The sequence below is a fragment of the Amphibalanus amphitrite genome, unplaced genomic scaffold (genome assembly GCF_019059575.1).
Source record: "Amphibalanus amphitrite isolate SeventyFive unplaced genomic scaffold, NRLGWU_Aamphi_draft 001454F_arrow, whole genome shotgun sequence".
Taxonomy (NCBI): Eukaryota; Metazoa; Arthropoda; class Thecostraca; order Balanomorpha; family Balanidae; genus Amphibalanus; species Amphibalanus amphitrite.
The window spans coordinates 70,769-97,381 of record NW_024882947.1 but is presented as its reverse complement, the minus strand read 5'-3'; the positions used below and the strand labels follow the sequence as shown (position 1 = coordinate 97,381).

At 51.6% G+C, this 26,613-nt stretch overlaps 1 protein-coding gene across 2 annotated transcripts; it reads left to right on the top strand.

Moving 5' to 3' along the window:
* The first annotated feature begins 1,890 nt into the window (after nucleotides 1-1,890).
* Nucleotides 1,891-26,613, top strand: LOC122373172 (runt-related transcription factor 1-like). 2 transcript variants are annotated; one of them, XM_043351000.1, is made up of 5 exons: nucleotides 1,891-2,321; nucleotides 8,258-8,362; nucleotides 9,943-10,071; nucleotides 15,864-16,055; nucleotides 24,533-26,613. In XM_043351000.1, exons 1-5 carry the CDS (start codon nucleotides 1,958-1,960, stop codon nucleotides 25,069-25,071), a joined length of 1,329 nt encoding a protein of 442 aa, XP_043206935.1. In that variant the 5' UTR covers nucleotides 1,891-1,957; the 3' UTR covers nucleotides 25,072-26,613. The 2 variants fall into 2 exon arrangements, with proteins under 2 accessions (XP_043206935.1, XP_043206934.1); XM_043350999.1 differs by having other exon boundaries at nucleotides 8,258-8,371.

Here is a 26,613-nt window from a genome sequence, read left to right as displayed (position 1 = left end):
ATGGGTACTTTTGGGCGTAGAACACGATGGTGACATTCATTTTATCATACGAGTACGTGGCTGGTTGAAAAAAGATCAATTTCAGAAATGCATGCATCATGGTCGTGAAGTATAGTCACGAGAAATTGCCAACATTCAGCTCAAGATTTTGGAAAATGTAGAACGATGATCAAAAACCATAGATAGCCATTTGATTTGCCATGGTATTGGCAGTGTAATGGCGTTTACAGCATGTCTGTATGTCTGCTCTGTCGGTGGATATTCATATCCATACTCCAGGATATCCATATACGTTTGCACGATATCCATACTCCAGGTGCAGGGGCGAGCAGTTACTTCTTACGAGGGGTGCGGAGTCGAAGTCAGAGTCGGAGTCAGAGTCGGAGTCGGAGTCGGAGTCGCCCAGAGTCGTGGCAACGAGCCAGGAGTCGGAGTCGGAGTCGGTGTCGGTCAGGAGCCCGCAGTGGAAGTCTGAGTCGGTCCGAATCGGAACAGCTCCCTCACGACTCCGAAACACTGGCAGGGGTCCGGAGTCGGAGACAGAGTCGGCCGGAGTCATGGCAACGAGTCAGGAGTCGGAGTCGTAGTCGGAGTCGTATTTGGCGCCACCACGACTCCGCAACCCTGCTTCTTACCATCATTTATAAGGATAAACGATTGCAAGACTGACGAGCCGACCTGGTGCTAACGAAGCGACGGGTAGGTACGCCTCGGGAGATGAAGCTTCACGGACGATTTTGCGCACAAGTGCGCAGTCTGCTTTTACGTTCCCCTTACACAGAATTGAACAGAGATTTATTCTGCCAAAAAGCTCAATGGAGGTCGATGGAGAACTTTTTGTATGTCCAATGAAACATAACCGTAATTTTGCAAATATTGCTGTGGTGACACTGCAAACAGAATGCAATGCCGTTCCTGATTTTGAACACGCATGGGAAAAAGAGTCACTCCACTCGATAGCCAACATAACAAGGATTATTTTGATATATAATAATCCAGTTTTACAACGTCATGGAGGTACTCCACATGCTATCACCAGCGCGGTTGTTTAAACCTTTGACGGCTCACCAAAAAAGCCACTATCAGAAACTCCCGATTCCACGTACAATAATGGAGACTAAATGCGCAACTAAATAATTTTTTCTGCCCAATTCAAAACATTTCATCAATTTCCAACAGAATGACACCCCAAATATACATATATTCCGAAATTGCCCACGGCCATCCGTGAGGCCGTTTCCAACCATAGTGCGCCGCTCCGGTCTGGGCTGCTGGGAGCCGGCCGCCGCTCCTGGCCGTATCGACCGGCCGCGCCCGAATCAACCTCTCCAGCTCACTTGTTGATCGGCGGAGCGGCGGTCCGGCGGCGTGGCCGGCGCCTTGTCCCCGCCCCCAGCCGTCTGCGGTCGCTCTGCGGTTAGCCAATGATACCGCTCGCCACCCTCCATCATTTACGATCTCCTCTCATTGCTTAACCGCAAAGTTCAAGTGCGTCTGCCCACACCTCCGCGGCGGTAGGCCCCGCCCCCCGGCCGCCGCGGCCGGCCGCCATTGGTCGCTGGGCGCGGTCTGGCTGTGGGCTCGGGACACCCCGCGCCGGCCGCCGGCCGCCGCCGCAAACCCAGCCGACCCGAGCCCTAATTGAAAATTGATCGACCCTGGACGGCGCTGACCTGTGGAGGTGGTGTCAGGTGAGGTCAGGTCAGGTGGGCAGGTCGGCTCTGAGGTCGTCATCACGCGTCCTTCACGGCCCCGCAGCGCTCAGCGTCGGTGTCGGTGGCGGCGGCGGCGGCGGTGGCGGCTGCGGACGGCTGCGGGCGGCGGCGGCGGCGGCTAATGCGGCCGTGCGGCGGGCGGGCGGCGGCGGCGGCGGCGGTGGCGGCGGCGGCCAGTGTTGCGGTGAGCGCCGGACCGCCAGCACGCGTCCCGCAGCGCCCGCCGGCCGCCGCCGCCCGGGATGCACCTGACGGCTGAGAGGACCACGCGGGTCGGCATGCAGCCGGAACGACTCGAGAAGATGAGCGACTTCCTGTTGGAGCGCAGCCTCAGCGAGGTGGTGGCCGAGCACCCTGGCGAGCTGGTGCGCACCGGGGCGCCGGACCTGCTCTGCACCGCGCTGCCGCCGCACTGGCGCTCCAACAAGACGCTGCCGGTGGCGTTCAAGGTGGTGGCGCTGGGCCACGTCGAGGACGGCACCGTCGTCACCGTCACGGCCGGCAACGACGACAACTGCTGCGCCGAGCTGCGCAACAACGCCTCCATCATGAAGAACCGCGTGGCTAAGTTCAACGATCTGCGCTTCGTCGGCAGGAGTGGCAGAGGTGAGTGGGGCTTTGGGGAAGACAGTCGGATGGGGTGATTCAGGGCTTCTAATGACCGAAGATTGGAAGTGTATGATGTGTGGGGAGAAGTTCAACAGTGCTGAGATGAACGTCACAAAGACTTCAGGGATTGATTTGTGAATGATGAGTCGCGATTTATTTGAAGAGGAATAATGCAGAATGACACAAGCCTAATTTGTTCGGGAAAATATTTGTTGAACGATTTGGCTTTTCGTTGATTAATATTCGTATGACAAGAAATCGATTAAAGAAAAATAACAGTTACCCTATCATATTGCGATACGGGGTCATCGCACAAAATACATCCAGTGTCTTGACAAGCTATTCAAAATGAAGCTGACATTTTTAGTGCTAAATTTCAGCTCAAAATGAAGAATATTGCTAATGAAAGAGACATCTTCCAGAAGGTCACGTAACTATATTTATTTTGAGGACACAAACACTAAGGCTTGAATTATCCATATTCTGTAAACTTTCAATAATTAATGCTTGAATTTCAAAACAAATAAATTAAAAAGTGCTACGTGGAAATAATAACTTAATAGCAGCTCAAAGTCTTTGAAACCATTTTTAAGACTTCTCAATTCTGGGAAATATATATGTATTGGTAAACATTTATTGAGAAAACTCTGGCCTAAGATTGGGCTACGTCAATATGTTTCCTTATTTCACTGCACGAAGTATGACCGCATTTTAAGACTGCAGCCCCATTTTTGTTTGTTAACCCGCGCCCCACTGGGGGGGGGCTATTTATAGCCCCCCCTCCCGTTTTTCTGCAATAACTTCCAAACCGCTTGACGGATCGACGCCAAACTTTCAGCACCTTCGGCTGCATCAATTTGACATCTTGTGTCAAAATTTGAACTTCGTAGCTACCATAGGTCGGCCGGAAATGACGTCAGAGTGACGTCATGTTCGTCCGATTTTGACGCAAAACATTGAACCACGGCAATCGCTCCCAAGAGCTCAGTTTTTAAGCTAGATCCAATTTCTTTGCATGAATGGACTCAGAATTGACCGCGCTATCAAACTGCTATCTCGGATTTTCAAAATTTTGAAATTTTCGAAAATTTTATACAATAATATTCAAAATTTATATTTTTATATTTTTTTTTCAAAAAGCTTTTGACTTTTCGAAAAAACCGGAATATATGTGACAGAACGCATGATTATGACTAACTCTAGCAAGTTTTAGCTAAATATCTTCAAAAATGGCCAAGTTATACGCATTATTGCAAAAAATTCACAATTATTAATTTTTCAAATCAATTTTTCAGTACGTATTTGACATCGTACACCAATATAAATGGCACCATCGTGTTCCTGAGCTCAAACTGCATCCCATAGACACCTTTTTTGTTGAAAAATTTTAACTTCAAAATTTGACCTTTTTTGACCTGAAAGTGACCTGACCTAAGCTAAATTCGACTCAAAATGACCTCGAATGACACAGACGACATCAAATTCGAAATCTATGGCCTAAATGGACCATAAAACATGTGTCACGTGACCGACGCATGACATAATATTTCCGTGACCTGTGATGACCTGACCCTGACCTGAAAATCAAAGTACAAGTTTGGTACCGTCAAGGTATCTAGAGCATCTGTTCACGAGTGTGGAAACCAAAAATGAGCCTGATCTGACTTGTAAGACGGCGGCCAGAGCCCAAAATGTGAACAAGCCAAAATGCTAATAATTTTTACTTTGACCTGACCTGTGACGTCATCGGTGACCTCGAGGTCAATGAAATTAGGTTTCGCTCGACAGTTTTTCCGGGGCTATCAGACGCCGTTTGAATTTTGACGATCGGCCCAGTAGTTTCGGAGTTAGGAGGGGGGGCTATGAATAGCCCCCCCCCCCCAGTAGGGCGTGTTATACACAGACCCCAGTGGGGCGCGGGTTAAGTCTGATTAAGTAATTAAGTCTGAGTCCCTGTAAAAAAGCACAGAATCCTAAAAAACCAATAATGTACTTGTGGAAAGCAAAAAGTAGAGCACCGTTTGGCACCAGTGGCTTTGTTCTGCGGATTATCCGTTATATAAGGCAGTGTCATGTTTTTGCCACGTTCGCTGTAGGTATGGCCGTCTCGTTTTTGTTTGCTGTCACCACCGCACCCTCAAAGGGCGCAGCTGGTTTCTGGCGAGTTTATCTCCCTATCATTTTGTCTCGGTCGCCGGCCCCGGCCCGTCTCCGACCACTAAACCGGGCCCACATCGTACGAGTGTTCTCTGAGGCGAGCCGCTTCATTTCACATATGATATATCCCAGACCAACTCTTGACGGCGGGTCGTTCTTCACCGACCGATCACGTGATGTTTGGTGACCGGGCGGCGGCGGGCGTTGCGGGCCGGCAGGGCGTCTCATGTCGCGATTATGAGCGCTCAGCCGCCGGGGGTGTCAATAGGCCGGCCGCCGACTGCGCCGCGGCCCACTCGCTGGGGGTCGGCCGGCCGATGGGCCGCAGATGGCTCCGACAGCTCTGGCCATTTCAGAGGGCGGCCAGCGGCCAATGACGCGGCCGCCGCGGTGGTCTGTTTATGATCGGGCTCGGCTGTCGACCGCCCACCGCCCGAGCACGGGCGAGATGGGGTGATCTTTGTCTTCCTCTGACGGGGGAGGGGCGATATTCGCCTCCCATGGATGGATGATCTTGGAGTAACACACGCCTCTCAATCGTGCCGAAAGGGAGGTGGAAGATGGTCGGTGATGTCGTCTATTATGCATTGATGTTGGCACTGTGAAGTGTGAAGTGAGGAAGAGAACGGCAGATAATTTACATCATAGTCAACATCAGTGGATAATTGGGTAGGAGCAGACAACTAAAAATGATGCCATCGTTGTTGAAATCGCTAAGGACACCGAATATCACATCTTATTGAAGGAAGTGTAGGACCCTTCTGCTAGTAGTGACGGATTGCGTACCTAATACTTAGCCTTCACCTGTTCTTGTTGACATTCGAGCTTAGTATTATGGATTTACTACCTCGGTTTCACGTTTCAAGCGGCTCACACAGATCACCTGTGAGGTCAGCGTGACAGCGTGAGGACGAAACGGTGGCGTACCGTTATTCGGAGAATGGCAAACGGCCGGCCTTCACCCGAATGCCAGGGTTATACAGTTACGCGTGCATATGCAGAGTGATTTATGAGAGAATTTTGGTCCTCTGCGGCTGCAGCGAGCGTAGATTTGTGGGCCTCTTTGGTTAGCACAAGGTTCTGTATTTGCGCGTCTCTGTTTGCTTGGCGCGTGAGATATAATTGCATATTAATTCTGTACTTGTCATAGCGCTGAAAAGCTAGCTGTCTTGTTTTCTAAGACAAACTTCATTTCCTATTTTCGTTTGTGAAATGTCAGCGGTAATGAAATATTTAACGTAAGGCATGTCCAATGTTCCATCAGCATCACACAAGACCCGCATCCAGCTCATCTTATGTCATTTGCCAGTTCCAATCATTTACATGAATTCAATGCATTGAGACTAACTATGTATGTAGGTACGTACCTATACCCTCACAGCATTGTAACTAGACCGCTTGGACTCGGGCTGTATTTATTCACTATTCAGTGCATGACGATAACGAATGTCAATAAAATGCAAATGATATGTGAAGTCTAGGAAATTTATGGGTACTTACAGGACTTGTTTTTCTCGGCTCACATAAAAACCACGGCTGATGAAAGGTCGAATGATCTGGTGCCTCTCACCCCCCCCCCCCCTGTCGCTGTCACTGGTCCGTGGCTGCAGTTAGCCCCTCTCGTTGACCCTTCTTATCCCCCTTATCGCTCGTCCCTGAGTGCTGGTGGCTTGTCTTTTAGCGCCTCCTTTCGTCCCCTTCATCCCCTCTTCATCCCCCATGGTCTCGAGTGGCCTATCCCCTCTCCTCGTCTCCTCTCGTTCCCGCTCGTCACTTCCCGTCCCCTAGTGTATTATTATTGTTGCTGGCTTGTCCCCTCTCCACCCCTTGTCCCACATTGTCCCGTCTCTCTCCTTCCTCGTCCTCTGTGGCGTTGGTCCGTCCCTTCTATCCCTCTCTTCTCTCTAATTCATCTCGTCTTTTCTTGACATCTGCGATGGTGATCTGTCACCTCTAGGCTCCTCTCATTCCCTCGTACTTTCTCGTGCTTGTTCCTTTCGTCCCCCCGGTGTAGGTGGCAGTGGCTATCCTTTCGTAATCTCTCGTTTCCTCTTGTTTCCTCTCTATCCGTCTCGTCCCTCTCGTCCCCTGTCGTCTCATGTTGTCCTCTCTCGTCCTTTCTCCTCCTCTTTCGTCCTTTCTTGTCCGCTTGTCCTCTCTCGTGCCTTGGGGGGGGGGGGAGGGGGTGGTGACTGGTGACTGTCCAGTGTCCGCGTCTTGTACCTTTCGGTGTCGGTGGCGGCGGTGGTAGTCGGTCGTTGACGGTGGTGGTGGTTTGTCCCTCTCGTCTCCAGTGTTTGTGACTGTCCTATCTCGTCCCTCTCGTCCTCGATGTCAGTCGCGGCGGTTTCGGTCGGTCGGTGACGGCGGCGGTGGTCGGTCCAGTGTCCCTTTCGTCTTCTCTGGTCCTCTGTCGTCCCCTCTCGTCCTTTCTAGTCCCTCTCGTCCCCCAGTGTCGATGTCGACAGTGTCGGTTGGCCGGTGTGACGCCGGCGGTGCATGGCTCCATAAACCAGCCACGTATCGATCAGCCGGTGGGCCTGTCTGCACCCAACGACCCGCAGACATGAGAGCCGCTGCCCGCCGCTGTCTGCGTGAAACGGACAGCAGACATGAGTGCCCGCTGTCCGCCGCTGTCGCGCGAAAAGGGAAGCGGACAGGACAGTCTGTCCGACCCTGTCTGCGTGAAACGGACTCAGACAGGACGGTCTGTCCGCCGCTGCCTGCGTGAGAAGAGCCGCAGACATGAGAACCGCTGTTCGCCGCTGTCCGCCGCTGTCTGCGCGAAAAGGGAAGCAGACAGGACAATCTGTCCGACCCTGTCTGCGTGAAACGGACCCAGACAGGACAGTCTGTCCGCCGCTGTCTGCGCGAAAAGGAAAAAAGACATCATGAAGGGCAGCCGGAAATCTCAACAGTCATTTGCCATTAGGTCTCCGATTGACTGAAATCATTTCACCTCTATGCTGTGGCCTTTATGTTTACAGGTTCAATGGATAATGGGTTCTCATTTGCTTTGTGCTTCACTTTCCTGGGAAATTATTGTAAAATGCCCAAAGGCATTGTCGGAATCAGTCATCTATCACTTAAAAAACTGCACCACCACGCTATAAAATCCACGCCACGGCTGCTCCCCGCAGGGGTCCGTGCGGTCAAATACCACGCGGCACGTGCCGCTGTGGCCGTCCCCTCCCCGGGCCAGACCCACAGATGACCAGTCGCCGGGCGGCGGTGCCGGATTCCTGCAGCAGCCGTCCAACACGGGCCGGCCATCGTCTGATGACAGTCGGACATGCGAGCGGCGAAATTATTTTAATCTGTAATCGCCACCGCCACCACAATTACCATACGCCAACCGTAATTATAGCCGGCATGCAATCGATGTGCCGAGGAGTTATTCATCCACGAATAACGATAAATCACACTCTCTGCCGGCAAAGAGCGGCTCAAATTGTCGGTCGGACCGCGGACCTGTCAGAAACACTCCATCATAGAGGTGTGACCGCAGAGACATGGACTAAAGTCACGGATTGGACACGGGGTCAGCCTGGGCGTCACATTAGTGGTGTTTACTTGCAGTGTGGAGCATTATCTGTGTCACAGACATAAATCGAAATACTGACAGGAGGGGGTTTGGAACGACGAAATCCCTACCAAAGCCAGTTGCTGATCGTTGGTGTATCTTCTCACTGTGTTTTGTGTGGAAGAACAGATGTGTTCTAACCCAGTGTGGCCGAGTTCTAACCCCACCCGTCTGTTTGTCCGTCTGCCCACAGGGAAGAGTTTGTCGGTGACAATCATCGTGTCATCACGGCCGTGTCAGATCACCACCTACAACAAGGCCATCAAAGTTACCGTCGACGGACCGCGGGAGCCACGCAGTAAGACAAGTCAGTACCGGCTGGCGCCGGCTGAGACAGAGCCAGACAGACAGACACACAGACACAGACACAGACACGGACACAGACAGACAGGCAGGCACACAGACAGACAGACAGACAGACAGACAGACAGACAGACAGACAGACAGACAGACAGACAGACTGAGACAGACAGACAGACAGACAGACAGACAGACAGACACGGACATGGACATGGACACGACATGGTCACGCACATGGACCCAGACACCGGCGGCCGCGCAAACCTATATAGCTTTATGCGGATATTCAGCTTTATTACACCTTTTTGCACTCAAAATAGGCATCTTTTCATTCAATTTCGGCGAATTGCATTCAATTTTAGCGATCTCTCATTTGCTTCGAATAGAGAGATCGCTAAAATTGAATGCAATTCGCCGAAATTGAATGAAAAGATGCCTATTTTGAGTGCAAAAAGGTGTAGTTAATAGATATTATAAAATTTTCGTAGTTATCAGCAGAGCAATATCTTCATACATGTGATATCTGATACTGAGATTCATGGTGTATGTTTCAATCCTTTTGTTGCTGAGAATCTAAACATCACCAAACAATTAACACCAAACGGTTGATTAACTGAGCTGTTAGCTTGGCTCATTTTGTATGCTTCGAATCGGAATGCCTGAAGTGCTCAATGGTTTTCGGAACATCATTGCCTTGCTTTTTACCATTTGGAATATGTTTGTCCTCCATTAGTGGCCATATTTCACGACCGGCTTTCCGTACTGAGTAACTGAATCGGCCCCGGAGACGACCCTTTGACCAGTGGTCTTGCATGCGGTTTGGGTCATCAAGTCGGAACATTAGACTCGACTGCAAGTGTACCAAACTGCTCATTTACCGGCTGCAGTCATCAGTTAAAACGCGGTCTCCTGCCCTTCGGTGCTTTACGTCAGTCTTGCCCCGAAACCAAGCTAATTAAATTTATATTGCACCTCTCAAATAAACCTGTCAATGGACACAAATGTGAGTTTACGGTCTGGAAATATTGCCGTAATTTCGCGTCGGGTTTGTAATTGCCACGTTTCCGTCGACTGGCTGGGGACAATTAGGTGTTACTGTTCGTTAGGGGCACGCCACACGAAACGGCGACGTGTGCAGCGAAACGAGAGTGCTCTGTGCGGTCACCTTACACGCACACTGCTGACAGGACTAACTAGGCTACCTACGGGACCGGCGTGGCGTAATGTTGGGGCAGGGCGCGGTGTCGCAAGAAACATATGCTTCTTGAGTAGGCGCTTTGTGGAACGTACTTCTTGTACAAAGTAGTTCTTTGAAGTCAAATGATAGTAAACAGGAGCTTAACTAAAAAAGCAAGATGATAATGTGGGATTAACTTTAAATGTTACCGTGGTCGCAAGAAGCCCACCCAGAGATCCAATGCTGGCCTAATAAAAAAATCATGTCTAATCGATCTGGTACAGAGCTTTATTTAGCCGTTTTAGTGTTTGCTTTATTTCAATAAATGTTTGCGAATAATAGAAAGGCCCGCTGATCGACCAATCACCGTATCCTCTTACGTGTGTTGTGTGCGTTTCCAGGGCAGTTTCCGTTTCCGTTTCCGTTCGGACACCGTCCGTTCTTCGCCCCGCACCTGGCGGGACTGGAACAACTACGGAGAGAACAGATAGCTGCCGGTCTTCTGAAGCTGCCACAGCCCCACTGCCAAAGTGAGTAACCAGGGAAACATAAAGCTCTTGTGAGCGCATATACATGGGGAGGGGGCTGGATAATAGCCACCTCTTTGCGAATTACTCTTGGGTCTCCTACAACTCACAGATGTCTGTCTTTGGTGGCTCGTGGGTCACTATATCATCACAAAATGTGGATATTGTTGTGTGAGGGTGTGAATTAAATATTTCATGCCGACCGCTAACAACAAAATGGTAAATGGGTGCCCAGAATGGTGTGATGAATAGTCGTTATTGCGTTCATTTTCAAGTACTGGCATTGTGAAAATTGGATATTAACATAAAATTGAGATGAATGGCCGTCGGCCGACCGGTGAACAAAAGGCATGTAACAAGGGGGCGGGGGCGTGACGCGCGCGGTGCCCGGCCAACTGCCCTCAAACCGAGGTGCAACCGTGTCAGAGTATAGCGCTGAGTCACTGTGCACAGTCCACTGACTCACACTGCCCACCTCACAGCCGGTCTTCAGTCCGGCACCACTCGCGCGCTAATTGACCGCCAAAGTTGGCGTGGCCCGGGGTTATGGCGCGGTAATATTTGCGCGCGACTTGGTATCATGAGCGGTCCGTGCACCGACGGTCACCATGACTTCTTAATGAAGCGCGCCCGGGGCCGTTAGTCGGCTGTTAACTCGCCGCTACCGCCATCATGTTCCGGGGCCACTTTTATCGACGGCGCCGCGCGGTGCTTCGGGCCCGTCGGCGCGCCCCTAAGTCCTCCAAATGTGGAAATTCTCAACCCGAGAGGCTTTCTGATCCACTAATTTTCCGGCGACCTAATTTAGAAGAAAATGACCGCTGCGTGGCTGACACGTTTGCATACTAGAGTTTTTCGCCATCAGTTGTAATTGGTCCGTCGGTGACCGTAGCTACCCTGAGTTCAGCGAGTGCGCTGGTAAATTTTTAATCACACCTTTCTGGCATTATTGACAACGCCGGCTAGGCCAACGAAATTGAACTGAAGACGCCCAAGGTGTCGACTGTTGCCGTCCATCCATATATGCTTGCTGTCCACTGCGCCGGTCCATCCCTCCCGAGTATCGATCTCATATCTCGCTATTTTTTAATTATCCCGACGTTTGGGTCATTGACTTGCCTGGGAAGGTCAGCCAATGACCTAGGAAAAGCTAGGTCATTATAGAATTGCCTCTGCCCATATCATTGTCTAACTCGTCAGCTCCAAACTTGTTCACCCCGCATCCAATCGGACACTTTTCATCAGACACACCGCCCTCAGTCCCCGATCAGACACTTTTGTCGAACGGTCCACAGCCGTCTCTCCGCGCTCATTCGCCGCGGACCGTGTCGGGCCGGCGGCACATGTGTCCCGCCGTCATTATGCGTCCGATCCGGCGCAGTTAGTGCGTCAATTACGGCGCTGATGCCCTCATTAGAGCCGCGGCGCGCCGCGCTCGTCTCGGCTGCGTCGCGATCGTCCTGTGTTGGAGCGGCTGGTGTCAATCGTGGCGAGTGTCATCTGTGGCCACATCTGGCCCCAGCGACGGCCACTTGATGGCTAAACGACGGTGAGGGGAGGGGGGAGGGGGCAGGTCGTAGTCTGTTTCAGGGGACGTTGGTCGAGTCATGTTGGAGTGGACGAGAGCTTGTTCTGGTGCGCATCACCGAAGTGAAGCGACTGACAATGCTTATTCTTATGCTTATATTATGCTTATTCAATGGTTGTCCATTGTCGAATGATTCGCTGCGGCGATCTTTTTTTATGCATTCTTGACAGTATCCGTGCCTGCTTTAACCCTCGCCGGACCTATTGGTTTTCTACATACGCGCCGGCCGAGGGGGGGGGGGGGGGCGGGTACGACCCCCCCTCGCCGTTTCGCCCCTGGTGGAGCTAGCGCGTCGCGGAAAAAACGAGCGTGTGCGCCGTTACGAGACGCAGAGATTGGTACCCGATTTTAAGGTCCTAGGTCAACCGGTGACCTCTGAGGTCAGGTCAAGTGCCCCAAGGTACGGTTCAGTTTTTGGTGAATAACTTCGCAAAAAATGGCCGCAGAGCCGCGATTTTGGCAGCATCGTGTTCGCCTCGCTCCGGCGCGTCGAATGATATACTTTTTGTTCGGGTCAGGTCAACTTGGGGTGTTGACCTCAGGTCAAGGTCAGGTCAGCACCCTAAGGTCACGAAGTTGGTCGAAAGGGGTCATGTCGCATATCATTCGATTTGGCAGGTCTTCCTGAGTCCATTGGTGGCTTTCCCGACTCGCTAGCTCAATTTGATCAAGAGTTATTGACGAAAAACTAATATGACCTTGATGACGTCATAAATGACGTCACGCAAGGTCAACATTGCAAAAGTGACGCATCTAACCTTGCAAGGAGTGCATCAAATCACGATTCTGTGTGCTTGAGATAGTTGGAGATCGTTCCCGGCGCCAGAATAGCAGTTTGAATTTTTCCCCATTGACTTATAATGGTGAGGTCACGAAAATGACCTGACCTCATATGACCTTTAGGAAAAATCCGAGATATACAAGTTGTGAGACTTATAATGGATACTAGATCCTGCAAGTTTCATTTCCCTGTGACATCTCCTCTGGCAGTGAGGGCGTTGCGAAGTTGCGACATCTGAAGACCGTGCAGAGGTTCACTTATGACGTCATAGGTCAGTGACCTGACCTGACCCAAAAATGCGGTTGGTGTCAAAAGATGCGGCTTGGATCAAAGGTCAGGTATGCCAAGTTTCAGCTCTCTATCGCCAGCGTGTTCGGAGCTATCGCGAAAAAACCCTATGGGGGGGGGGCGGCACCCGCCCCCCCTCGGCCGGCGAGGGTTAATCCCTGACATTGGGCAAACGTTGGATGCCGGTTACTCGTAGGTACGTATGGTGTTTGATCAGGAGTGGTCTCAAGCTGCAAGAATTCCAGTGGTCTACACATATTTTACCTAAAGGACCTGATGAAAAAAGCAACCAACGTAATAACGATATCATTATTTTTGAAATTCACATTTCTGGCTCGTGGCCAGTGGTTACCTATCGAAAAAGCAATGCCATTCTCCAGAAATTTTCATTACGTTTCACTAAGCACTACCCTGCCTGATGTTCTATCCTATCACATCACACTCCTACTGCCGCCAGGGGCACAGACTCATCGACAGGAGGCGAGAGAGGGGGGGGGGGGGTGATCAGCCGGCGATCAACCGGCCACCATTGGCCGCACCGGCGCGGCGGCCGCCGTTCGCGACACCTCGCAGCAGCCATTATTGTTTGCATGAGAGCGGCGGGCGCAATTTGGTCGTCCAGGGTGAGCGATGCCTGTGCCTGACGGAGCTGCTCCGTAAATAACGAGCCCGGCGCGCTATTGGCGCCGATGCCAGCTCGGCCGCCGATCGCGGAGACAGCGCGTCGACTGATGTTGCCAGATGTAGGTAGAGCGGGGAGGAGCGAGGAAAGAGGGCGGGAGAATGGATGGTTCAAGTGCTCGCTGATGGACGGAATGCTGAAAGAAAATTGAGTTGCTGCAAAAGTTGCAAGGGAATGCGACATGTAAAGCAATTCAAAATTGTGTTATGATGTTCCTCGTTAAACCTTTTCTTGTGTCCGGAAAGATGCATTTCCAATGTTGTGACAAGTGACATTTGACACCCTGAGCAAGACGCAAATGCACGATACGTCAAATGCATTCAAAGCACCGAATGCAAGACATTGTCGAAGTGTTTATCTTTTGTCACTTTCCGTGGCACTGGTTGGTGATTTTTAAGAGTGTAGCTCAGCGCCGCCCCCGTTGTCGGGCGGGGGCGGGGGCGGGGGCGGCAGTCGTCGCCGGCCGCGGCCGTCCACCACTCACGCCTGCCGCCGTATAAATCGTGTGTGGCCGGCGGCCAGCGGCTGACAGTAATGGCCCCAGTCAATACGGCGGCGGCGGCGGCGGCGGCGGCGGCGGCGGAGCCATGGACTGACGGCCGGCAGGTCACCGGAAACCGACCCCGACGGCTCCGGATGGAGCCGACCGCCGACCGCCGACCGACGGGAAACAGACCAGGGTGGATCCGACCGCCCAGACACAGACCCCGACCGCTCCGGATGGCCCGACCGCCGAGAAAGAGACCCTGGCAGATCTGACTGCTGACTGCTGACACTATAGACCATTTCGGGTCTGACTGCCGAGAGACAGATCCGACCGCTCCGAACCGGGAAACCGCCGATAAACAGAGACACAGACCACGGAAAAATGCTAAGATCTTTTAATAGATAAATGCTGCAGAGCTTTCACAGAGCACCTACCTGGTTCGGTTCAAAGCTTATTTTGTTTGATACAGACCCCCTCCCCCATCTCCCAGCCATCTCAGCTTCCAGAGTCTGCCTCTCACCAGCGCGGCAGTAACCGTTTCCGGTCGCCGGCGGCGGCCGGGGTGTGGGTGGGCGAGCCATTATTGGGGCGCGGGGTGGAGACGGGACACCTTTCGACCCCGAGCGGCCCGTTTGATACGCGCCCGCCGGCTGTGAGCACTGCAGACGGTGTTTATTTACCCCTCCGATGGCTCGTGACAATTTGCAACGGCAGTCGGGAGCCTCGGTAATTCGGCGGCGCTGTTTGTTTTCAATGCCTCGTTACTCGGTGCCGTCAGCTGATTGTTGATGACGTCACCGGTGTCATCGGGTGCCGTTGATTCTGAAAGACCATCCGGCTTCAAGGATGGATGCTGCCTGTGTTGACTAAATCATTTAGGAGCAGTGTATGCACAGCTATGCTCACAAATTCATAAATGATGTGTATGGCGCATCAACTACCGCATCAACTTTCAGGAGAACTGCTAAGATGAACCACTTTTTATTTAAAGAATGGCACACTTGCTTACCCTCTTGTAGCTAGCTCGCAGTCTTTGCCACCATACACCACTCGCGCGACTAGCCATAGCTCAACAAAACCTCTGGGCGACATTCGACCACTCACCGCTCCAGCGGGACTCATCTGTGACCGAGTCTGAGGGGACTCGGAGACGGTTTGCGTGTCAGAAGTGCGTCACGGAAATGTCAGGCAGACCAGTCCTCGCCGGGCGGCCGCAAATGACCGTCCCCGCCGTCCCAAATGGGTCACACCGACCCTCCGACAGCGGCCACCCTCTAATCTCAGCCGGCGGATATGGGTCAGAGCGCCGCCGCTCCCAGCGCCCGGCCCATATGGCAGCATCTGGCAGCCACGCGGCGACCTTGGCGGCCACGGCGCGCAGGAAACGCTAATGGATCAAATGGTTTACATTTCTCTGACTCACGCCGGCCGTCCATTCAGAGTTTCGGCTGCGGCCGGAGAAAAAAAGCGCTGCCCGCCCGCTGGGGCGGCGGTCGGCCCGTATTGTGCCCGGCCTGGCGGGGAGACGGGCCGGACGGCCGAATTAACGTGGCCAAAGGTGCGGCCAGCACGCGAGCCATTACCGCTCGGCGGGAAGGCGGCGCGTCGCCCTGCCGATGACGCCCGCCAGCCGCTGGGTGATGGATGGCGTGATGACGGGCGCGGCCGCGCGCTGCTGACGCACGCCGCCGCCGCCGCCGGTCAGCGTGGCGTGACGCGCTAACGTCCGGGCGTGTGGACCTTGCGAGTGGATAAGGCTGTCTGACCTGTCCAGGTTCAGGTGTCACATCAGGTCATCAGCGAATTTGCTTTATCCTCAGCTCCCGTCAGCTAATAGCCTTTAGCCCCCTGGGTACTAGGTACATGATAATATTTGACGAGCGTATTGATTTGTCTGCCTATTCAAAATGGTGATCGTTCATAATTTTGAGAAGTTTGACCACAATTGTCTCTGTTCCTCTCTCGACAGACCTGGGAGCCGGGTTCCCGTTTGGCGGCGGCGTACCGGAGGGCTGGCCCTACGCGCCCGGCGCCTACCCCTGCCTGCCAGGCTTCGGCCACCCGGCAGCCGCCGCGGCTCTGGGCTTCTCACCCAACGAGCTGAACTCACAAATCACGACCAGCTCAGCCAGCGAGCCTCCCACCGCTCACTCAAACTCAGGTGAGTTCACGATGGTGATGTTCTATTGAGCGAACCGTCCTACAGACGGCTGCAAGCTAGCCGGCACAGCCTACCTTCAGGCGTCTACCACTAGTGCCATCTAGCGACAGAAACATAAGCACTCTTGCTGTGGGCGCTCTACTAATACCTACCGGAATATGAAACACTTACGCAAATATTTTCAATAAACCCGATCAGCCCTCCTTTCTATCATTATGAAAGCACACTTCTACGCCAAGTGGGACGTCTTTTCCCCTCTCCACCAGAAACCACCGCTGTCCAGTGTCCACCGTCCACCACCACGCCGTCCACCGCTGTTCACGGACACGGGTCACCTCTGTGCCCTCAGTCCACGGGCGGCCCATCAATAACTCCGCCCACGGCCCGCCAACGTCTTCATTGTCGGCGGCCGCTGTCGCCATCGCTCGCCGTCCGTTTCCAATGCGGCGCTCAGGTGCGCCACTAACTGCCGCACGGCGCGCTCACATGCACCACAACTGCCGCCGGTGCCGCGGAATCAACAGACCTAGCCCCTGACGGGGCGCATTCCGTGGGCAACCAACAGCCCCACGGCACGATCGGCTCCTTGTGGGCTGATTAAACGCTAATGTCATCGGGTAACGGACCTTTTAGTGGGGGTGACCGGACAGGGGTTAGACGGCGATGGTAAGGCTGAAAGGGGAACGGGAACGGATCTGTATGCCCGTTGGGGCTGAGCAGGGTCTGGTAGGGCTGGACAGGCTGAAAGGGCCACTGGACGGCCACTGGCAGCGCGGGTTTGGACGCCGTTGTGACCAAACGGCGACATCACACGATATGTGGTCAATAGCTGGCTGCCGCCATCACCACACCACGATGACGGCGGCGACAGCGGACAGCCGGACAGCGTCCGCAGGTGGGGCGAAGGTCACGGGTCCCGCCGGGCGGGGGCGGGGGCGGCGGCGGGGGCGGCGGCGGCGTCATCGCTGCGGTGTCGCCGACCGCCGCCGATCGGCCGCTGCTAATGACGGCCGCCGCGATCGCCATCGATCCTGGACACAGCTCTAATTTCCGGCCAGGCCGGTGTTTTAGGGCGGCCGGCGCGGACATAGTGGCGGCGATTAGTGCCGACGTGTCCGCGAGTAGCGCTGCATTCCACAGTCGTTAACTGGCCCCGGCCCACGGAGCGGTTTAGGTGCAGTACTACAATAATACGGGCGGGGCGCTGTGGCCAGGTTGTGGGCGCGTTTTATTGTTGCCGCTTTGTTTCATTATTATTTGTTCCACGAAAGGCCTGATGACAGAGACAGCTTTTCAGTGCAAATGCGAAGGAGCTCATTAATTCATAAAGGCCGTTTTCACGACGGAATAGCAGGCATCTATTTAATCCCCATTTGATCCTTTGGTTCCTCAGGAATTTTAGTAGTTCTTTTTAGTAGGTTCCCCAGCTTTCGAATGAATGGTGCGTTAGTTTGCTATTTTTCTATTAAATATCACATCGATTTACTTTATCTAAGGATTTATCACTAATATCAACATAAAGCGTAAGCACAATTATAAAATTATGAAATTATTAAATACTAGTACAATAGTTAAAAAAAGATACTGAGTTGCCAGGCTACAAAGAATATATTCATTTATGGCGCACGACAGACATTTAGAAAGCAACGCCCTGTTTTATTGCACGCTGCTAGCCGCTTCCATTGGGTTTTGCAGGCCGACGTCATTGGTCGTTACACGTATGATGTCACGCGACTTGTGGCCTGTCACGGCTCTTTAATGATCTCCACTAAATGAATGCAACAATGGCCTTTTAAGTTGATCTCTGTGGCCATCTGTCTATGGAGCGACCAATATGAAAGTTGGGTGAATTTACCGGGGTTACATGACTATGAGCAAGCAAATGTGTATCAGGAATGGATTTAGGTGGAGAATTGCGCTGGACCATGAGTGCTCGAACGCTCCCAATTCCACGCCGGTTTGGCTTTGACAGACGATGCAGGTCAAGGTCACCGCTGGGGTAACGGTGGATTGGCTGCGCCCGAGCACCCGTAACGCGGCACAATTCTCCATCTATGGATTTTCCTATTCGCTCAGCATTGTGATAGGCGTTCGTAATAGCATTTACTCTGCTCATGTACCTATCCCCGGTTATTTAAAATAAGTTTTTGTGGGGGAATATCACGGCTTTAGGTACTCGGTGGCCCTATTCACGACTTTCAAAGAATGCTCCGATTACTAAACACCGCACAGACCTACTGCATTAGTGAATCTGACAGAAGGTCTGTGGAATTACATCCCCCCTCACCACACCCCTAAAAACTCATCCAGTGTCCAAAACCACTTTTATCGACTCGCCAAAAAAAAAAAAACACACACACACACACATACACACACAAAGCATGGGGCATGTCAGCTCTCAGTTCATTTATCATTGTCTTTAACATGGTTCAATTGCATTGTGCGATTTAAAGCACGTGAGTGCCTATATAGTATATATGTAGAAAATAATATCTACAGCAAAACATCCAAAATTACAAAGGCTACAATGCTTAAAAAGTAGGTTCATCAAGGAAGCCCATTTTTACTTGCGTTGTGTTCCCAACCATGCGATTCCAACGCGGGCTATTCGCAACGTCTGTTAAGGCACCGGTTAACAACTGACAAGCCGCCACCGCTGCCACTTATTCATAGATGGTTGATATCGCAGCTTGGGCGTCAGCAGCGCGGCCCACAACGCGTCGGCGCCAGCGCACGCAGCTGTTGGCACTCGGCAGCCGGTGTTGCGACTTAACGGCCGGCCGGCCCCATGAAGGAGAAGCTCTTGGTGAAGCTTTGTGATCGCCTCATAGCCGCCTTGGATGTCATCTTTCTTGGCAGATCCATCCGTTCAGATGGTACGGTGCAGTCTGGATAAAGGACGAAGTCCAACGCCGCTAACCCCGCGACCGCCACCCCACAACGTGGCCGCAGACCGAACGGGCGTGAGGGCCGTAAGGACCACCCCGCCATCCGGTAGGTGGCTGAGCAGCCGGGCGCAGCGGCGGCTGGGCGGCGGCCGCGCTGAGATGAAGTCCCAAACCGCCATGTCGCCATCACCGCCATCACCATTGCTGCAGCTGTTCCCAACCGCCTCAATCGCCGCCGTTTTGCCAGCAGTCGCGCCGCGGAATGGCAGAAGCTCCAGAGTAGCCTCCAGCGCCCCTCTCCGCACGTGTGCAGGTGCACTGCGGCCGCCGGGTCCGACGTCCAGGCAGAACATGATATTTCCATGCTGCTCCGACGGTGGGCTGGTCTTGTTTGGGCGTTCCTCCACTGTGACGTCGGTCACGCCTGCCCCGGCCAGGGCGCAGAGGCCGACGTGTCACCATCCGGTTGCAGTCCTCAGTCGGGTCGCAACGTGTACCTCTTCCGCAGCGTGGAGCGCGCTCCCGCTGGGCAGCGATACAGCCAAAAGTAGCATAGCATGCGGGCGGCCAGCGCTGCGCCGGACAGCGGACCCATGCCGGGGGTATGCCGGTCTCGGCCATTAGCGGGGTCGTCGGGGCCGAGGCTGTACATACAGCTGGTGACCGCGTGAGCCGCCAATCGAAGCTCACGGCTTATAAGCTCGACGCGGGCATCACACGCCGTCCCGATGGGAGCTCCACGACGCCGCCGCGAACTCCAGCGCGGCTCGCAGCGCGAAGACCAGTACGGACGGCCGGGGCAAACGGCGTGCGGGAGTCGCAGGCGACGTTCTGCGGACAGAAAGGGTTGGGCATAAGCTGGTCGGCAGGACGCTCTTGAGCTGAGCCTTTGATGTAATTACAGATGATCCAGAAGCATGCGCAAAAATTCATGACACACTATTCTCATTTATGTATTTGCTACATATGATATGATATACCAGCTCATGATCAGTGACGCATTCTGGGCAATATGTTCTAAAGTGAAGTAACTGAAGCTACAGCTTAAAAGCTTAAAGAAACAGCTTAAAAAAACACACACACACATTCGATAGCTTATGAGAATAACATGCCTTGTGTGCTTAATACAGGAAAATATTTTTTCACTTTTTTAGAAACAGCAAAAGACTTGTCAACAAGCCATGTCAACTATCTTAACAATTTTTATGGAAACTGCTCTAGCTAGCTTAAAGTTCCACAACGTTTCCGGAGCACCGTACCCAAACTCAGTTCATGTTATAAGAAAAAACAGTAATAATGCCTCCTAATTTTGAATGAAATATAGGTATGAGTAATTTGATTTGGAAAGCAACAAATTTCCGCACATCATTTTAGCAAAATTACTATTTTCTTCAGCCATCAGGTTACACAAAACTATAGTAAACTTTATGATCTAGTTTACACAAAACCAAAGCCCCGATTTTAACAAATGTAGATAAAATTTAAACAATTTTAAAAAATGTATCGTGGAGAAAATGAAAAGTGTAGATTTGTAAAGCCGGGATATTTCAATTTCACGGATTAGGCACTTAAAGAAATATCTTCACCTTTCTTTGAGCCACCAGCCTTCACCCAAGTTTTACACGAATGTAGTGAAGCAGACAATATGGCAACTCAAAATTGTGATGGTTTGAGATAATTATGACGGTAAAAGAAAAAGCAACACAAGGTTCCTTACCCTCGTTTTTTTTTTCACATCAGTGGGGGAAACTGTGGTCAAATCTTCTATTTTTGGAAGCCTTCCATTTTTGGAAGGACCTTCCATAAATGGGTATGCATTTTCCAAAAATGGAAGGCTTCCAAAATTGGAAGGTCTAATCTCAGTGTTCCCAACTGTGATTCACATTCTTTGATTTAAGTTACGGCCTTTTTAAATGTGTAACATTAATAGTTGATTTTGCCATTAATGATCATTGATATAAGGAGAAGCAGCAGTGCTAGTGTTGGTAATACAGGCATGCTATGTCAATGTACATAGTGATATAATAGCATGGTGTCCTGGCGCACTGCTCTCTTTTTCTACTTCTAGAGGACACATAGAAATTCAGAAGAGAAAACAGCTGGTCAATAACCAACCAGGAGGAACACAGCTATAGCCCTGACAAAAAATGGTTTAAATTAAACTTACTATTCCTCATATAAATTGAAGATTCATGCTCCTTCGATAGAAAGTAACACGAAAAACGGCGCAGCAACGCCTATTTAATTCGTCCCATATTCCGGAAAAAACATTGAAAAATGACGAGACCTCCACCCAAATGTTTGGCAAAAGCCTTAAAAAATTGAAATCAACCACACAATATGCTAATAAATGCAGAAAACGGCAACAAATACAAGTTTTACTCGCCACTACACTCCCGAAACCGCCGCACTCTGTCCAGACAATTCCGCACTGTAAATAAAGTCGGCGGTATCGAACAAGCATGGCCCGTCACTAAAGTACTTTTAAGGATATTTACTTTTCGTTTTTGATGCTTTTTGCTTACAAAATGTTTGATAAAGTCTTATAAAACCATCGTTTGTCGGTAAATTTTTGTCAATTTTTCACGACTCATTACTTTGAAAAATTACCTAAAATACATCCACGCTAGGATTTAGGCATCCACGCTAGATTATGGACACTTCACTATGGCGAATAGAAAGCGACCAGGGGCGATAGTCGCATTTGCCTCATGTTCGGCGGAAATCGGTAAGTTCCAACATATGCGCAACATTTTCTATATTTGGGTACGATGACGTCGTCAGCGTACCCATTTTTGGAAGGTGCGTACCCATATATAGAAAATCCTTCCAAAAATGGAAGGCTTTCTAAAAATGGAAGATTTGACCACAGTTTCCCCGACTGACATGGGTTCAGATGAGGCTTCAACTGTTGCCGACCTGAGGAGCTATAGGAACTTGAGCTTTCCAAAACTCAATTTCTAAGGGCACTGAGCAGTGTTTGGCTTTCACACGAATGCGATAGTAAGTTATATGAAGTTGACAAAGCAAGCAAAGCAAAGCATGATGCCCCGCGCGTCCGCCCGCGACCACGCCCCGCGTCCGACTCCCGACCGCCGCGTGACCCGAGGCGCCCGGCGGTCACGTGACCTACCGGCCGGGACTGCAAACGGCCATCACCACCATTCTTGTATGACGTCATATCCTACTGAGGTGCTGATTGGTCGGAATTAGATACCTGAAGGTAATTATCTGCCGTAGTTATTTTTGTTTCATTGTTTTGCGTGTTTTCTTATATGAAATGTGATTAAAAAATTTGTCATATTTTAATCACCATTAAAACATAACTGAATAGGTATAAAAGAGAACTCGATATATACTTTCCTTGTTTTTAAGAATTCCGGAATTAGATACCCGAGGGAGCAAAGAGGGAGCAAGTTGCCACGCTGATTTAATACCTCATAGTCGAAAGGTAGGCTACTAGAACCAAAAATTGCTGTGTTTGTAAATAAATAAGTGATTTGAGGGCAAAAAATGTCCGGATTTAAACTTCTAAAATTATTTTGAACATAAAATATTTCAGTTTGAGGGATGTTAAGGCCTCTAAGGGTAGGTACTTTTTAGGTATCAAATAAGTTCCTCTGCGAAAGTTCCGTCGTGAAAACGGCCAATATGCACAAAGGTAGGGGAAGCCGGGGGAAGCCCGGCATAGTAAGCTCTTTTTCATTTTTATTACATACCATACGTGCTGTATAAAATGTTGATATCCTGTTAGCCAGCTAAGTTCATTGGCTGTGTTTTCCCAAAAATTCGGTTTCGTGGAATAAGTATAAGGTTGAGAAAATCGAGTTTTAAAAAAGTGCTGATTTTTCTGGGGTAAGCCCGGCATAGGGGTAACGCCGGCCACCTCCCCAGCGCTTTACAACGAGTTGATGAAACCATTATGTGTCTTCCAAATATTAACGGAAAGTGAAATATTAAGGTACTGATTAGCTCTGGACATCTTAGAGTTTATGTCACTACTGGTATTTTAGCTAGCGTCTACCACATATACAGTACAGGTCGATGAAAATCGTGATGCAAAATTGACAAAAAATGTGTATTTCAAAGTTCCTAAAATTTATTTTTCTTTTTACCTTAATGCATCATATTGCATATCATTCGACTCGGCTGATGAAGAAGAACACAACGACACCATTTTTGAAGCTCTAGCTTCATTGTCTGTCGCGTTATCTGCAAAAATGTAGTTTGACCCTAGTTGACCTTAAGTGACATGACTGGCTTTGTCTATGATAACATGTTTATTTTCGAAATTTATCTTTGATCTAGGTGTAAACCAAACCTGCTCAGTACCTATTATCTCATGGAAAACAGTGGTTTAGTGGCATTGCTCTCGGTTGGGGGTAAGCTTGGCCACTCGCCCGGGGTTACCCCAATGTGCTAATTTTTATTTTAGGACAGCGATATTCGAAAAAAATGTCATACTTAAGCCAGCCTGCCTCGTCACCCCTCACTACAAACACTTAAACGGTCCTTACATAACATTCGTATAAATATAAGTACTGTATGGTATAACATTAACAGTGCAACATATCTCACTTTTTAGCTAAAAACCCTTAAAATATCATTTTTGCGCTATAACTTTAACAATATGCAATTTTTGTTAGCCTTAACTTGTTTGCTGGCGTTACCTTAGCTGCCACGCTGAAAGGACAAACAGTTGAGCATTTTATTGTGAATAATTTAGCCGGAAACGGGGTGGCCGGGCTTCCCCCGCGCCCGGGCTTCCCCCGGCTTCCCCTATGCCAAAGGTTGGGATTATTATTTTTTATTGAGCACCACGAAAACTCTTCAGTCTCCCTCCTGTCTAGATCCCATACCTACTTGACCGTGTGCTCAGTAGATACAACATACCAGGAAGTGCTCTATTTTTATCCATATTTACCCTATGGGCCGCTTCCGCCATCATGTATGAATTCAGCAGAACTCCAGACTGGGTTCATGTTTGACTTGCGCCCCACCTTGCACGGGTCATGTCGTTACCACCTAAGACAGGCCGCTCCGAAATGTCTCAGAGCGCGCCACTAAACGCCTGGGGCCTGGGGGTGCTCCAAAACGCCCGCTGCGCCCGCCTAACAGTGACCGCAGCGGCCGCGGGGCACTGCTGCGCCCGTGCTAACGCGTTCTGTACGGCACAGCGTAGTGTCACGCACGCGGGGTCGTAAAGCGCCCACAGCGGCCCCGGCAGGCGCTCTTTGTTCCCCGAATGCGGCTGTTTGGGCAGGCGTCTTCCGGCGGTGGTCGGTGCGGAAATATGCGATGCGGGGACATGGTGCAGTAGTGAGCGCCCAACTGCTGGCTTGGTAATGAGGGAAGTAGGTGGGTTGGTGGAGTGGGCTGGCACGGGTACTTTGGAGTGATGACTAGGGAGTGGTTGGGGGTGTAGCGTGGGTGGGACACTATGACACACCAATTCACCTGCAGTATGACACGAGTGCTCAGAGTGCACGTCATGCAGTGTGCCATAAAGGACACGTACAGTCGCCGCCGCATTTCTGGAACTCGTGCAGCTATCAGCAGCTGACGTGGCTCTCTACTCTTCTGTTCCAGTGATGACCAGCGACTCTTCTCCTCGGGCCGCCGACACCACTGAGCTGAAGCCGGAGTTCGACATCCGGCGCAACTCGCTGCTGCCGCGGGCGCCTGCCCCTCCCCCAGCGGCGCCCCCTCAGCGACCGCTGCTGCTGGGAGAGCCGGCGGTCAGCGCGGCCGTCGGCCTGTACCCGCCGGTACTGCAGCTGTACCAGCAGCTGTACCGGCCCGCCGTGCCGCCCGCCGTGCGCCACAAGGCGGCCGAACTGGCCCTGGAGGCCGCCGGCCGGCCGCTGCCGCCGCCGCCGCCCAGAGCCTCAGCCAGCCTGGCGGCGGCGGAGGAGCGGACAGCGCCCGAGTCGCCGGGCAGGGTGCCGCCGGCGCACCACGCCGCCCCCGCCCCCGCCCCCGCCCCAGCTGCACACACCTCCCCAGCGGGCGGCTCTACATCGTCCCAGTCAGCGTCTCCCGCCCCCGCCCCCGCCCCCGCCTCCGCTACCTCCTCAGCGGCGACCTCCAAAGCGTCCAGCCGCGCCGCAGTGTGGCGACCTTATTAATCGAGCCGTCCGAAATCTCGCGTCTCACTGTTCCGCCCTGCGCCGCTTCCGAGTGTAGTTCCTACCTTCGACCCCGCTCCTACCCTCCTGTTGTTCCGACATGTGGATAATGCTGGGTTCACAGCACCAAGCCAGATTCCTATCAGCTGTTCGTACCCCTCATGTGATGCACGGTATTTGAAAGGTTCGCGGAGCATCGCTTTTCTGCGGTGGTGATGCGATTTAACCTAAGCCGGCACTTTTTACAACTCTGGTACTCCACGTTTGAAGATGTTTGTTAGATATAGAGCGCAAAGTTTTGCTTTTTCCTTGTCACCATGCCACCTCCTCAGCAGTCCTGAGTCAACTCATGTTCCTACCAGCATGAAAGCCATTATTTTCACTACCTGCCGAAGGCTATTGATGTGGCGAACCAAGCGACTACTTGGACTAAACCTCGCAGGTTCCAGTGAAGTAGGAGAGAGATTGCCTGTGCACCCACAGTCAACATTATCCTCTGCTATTGTGAGCGAATGGCAGCTTCGATATAACCGGTATTGTTTCAACCTGACTATCCTTTCGAGGAACAGTTTCAATTTTTAATCGCTGCGGATGTGTTACCTCCAAATCGCTGTTGTGACCGCTGAAAGGTGAAAAATCGAGCTTACGAAGGCGATTCAAAGTGCATGACGGTAGGATTGATTTGCTGTATGAAGTTATATCCGCTCTCAAGCTAGGCTCTGACGTCATTGTAACGTCATGTCGACGACAATGTGCGGTGATGATGGCTGAGCCTGCGGCGTGAATGCCGCAGCTGCGCCACATATTGTCGCGGCGCTCCAGCATCCGATTGCCGCTGCGCCGCGCCCCATACCGGACGGCTATGATAGCACGGTCTCAGGAAACTAAGCTAATCAGCGAGCTCGTCATTATCGACAGAACGCGGGCAGACCCGTCTGGCTGCACTGAAATGCCAGGCCGCCAGATACCCTCATACTGGGGCTTGATACCCAACTAGCTGAAGAGGAATCTATTATTACTATTTAATTTCTTTTGAGAGTGATATGCCAGGGACAATTTCGTTGATATGTTGGGGTGACTGTTCACTCTTCTTTTAGGGAAGGGGTCAGGTTCTTATGCGAAATACTCACTGTATTGTGTGTGGTTCCGCAAACCAGTCATATTTACGGCATGTTTTTGGTGCTGACAGTCAGATGAAGACACTATTGTTACGTGGGAGCTGTGTGCGTGTCTGGAATAGGCGACACTGTAAGACGTTTGTATAGGTGTGTATGTGTGTCGGTGTGTGTGTGTGCGGGCTCCAGCAGGTGTGAACTCGGCACCGGCGGACACATGTTGTATTGATTGTTTGAATGGGAATATTTTACTGTCGTCGCCACCCCTCGCTGGATTTATCACGGTCAGTGCGCGCGGCCTGCTTTGTCCTCGGCTGGCCCGCGGCACGATGGCCGCAGCGCTACAAATGTGGCGCACGGCGGCCTGACTCGGCGCTGGCCACCAGTCGAACCCGTATTGAGTGTACAAATATACATCGCGTTCGAA

Coding starts and splice junctions, on each gene's coding strand:
- LOC122373172 (XM_043350999.1), top strand. CDS start 1,958: ATGCACCTGACGGCTGAGAGGACCACGCGGGTCGGCATGCAGCCGGAA. Junction 2,322..8,257: donor CGTCGGCAGGAGTGGCAGAG/GTGAGTGGGGCT, acceptor GTCTGCCCACAG/GGAAGAGTTTGTCGGTGACA. Junction 16,056..24,532: donor CACCGCTCACTCAAACTCAG/GTGAGTTCACGA, acceptor CTTCTGTTCCAG/TGATGACCAGCGACTCTTCT.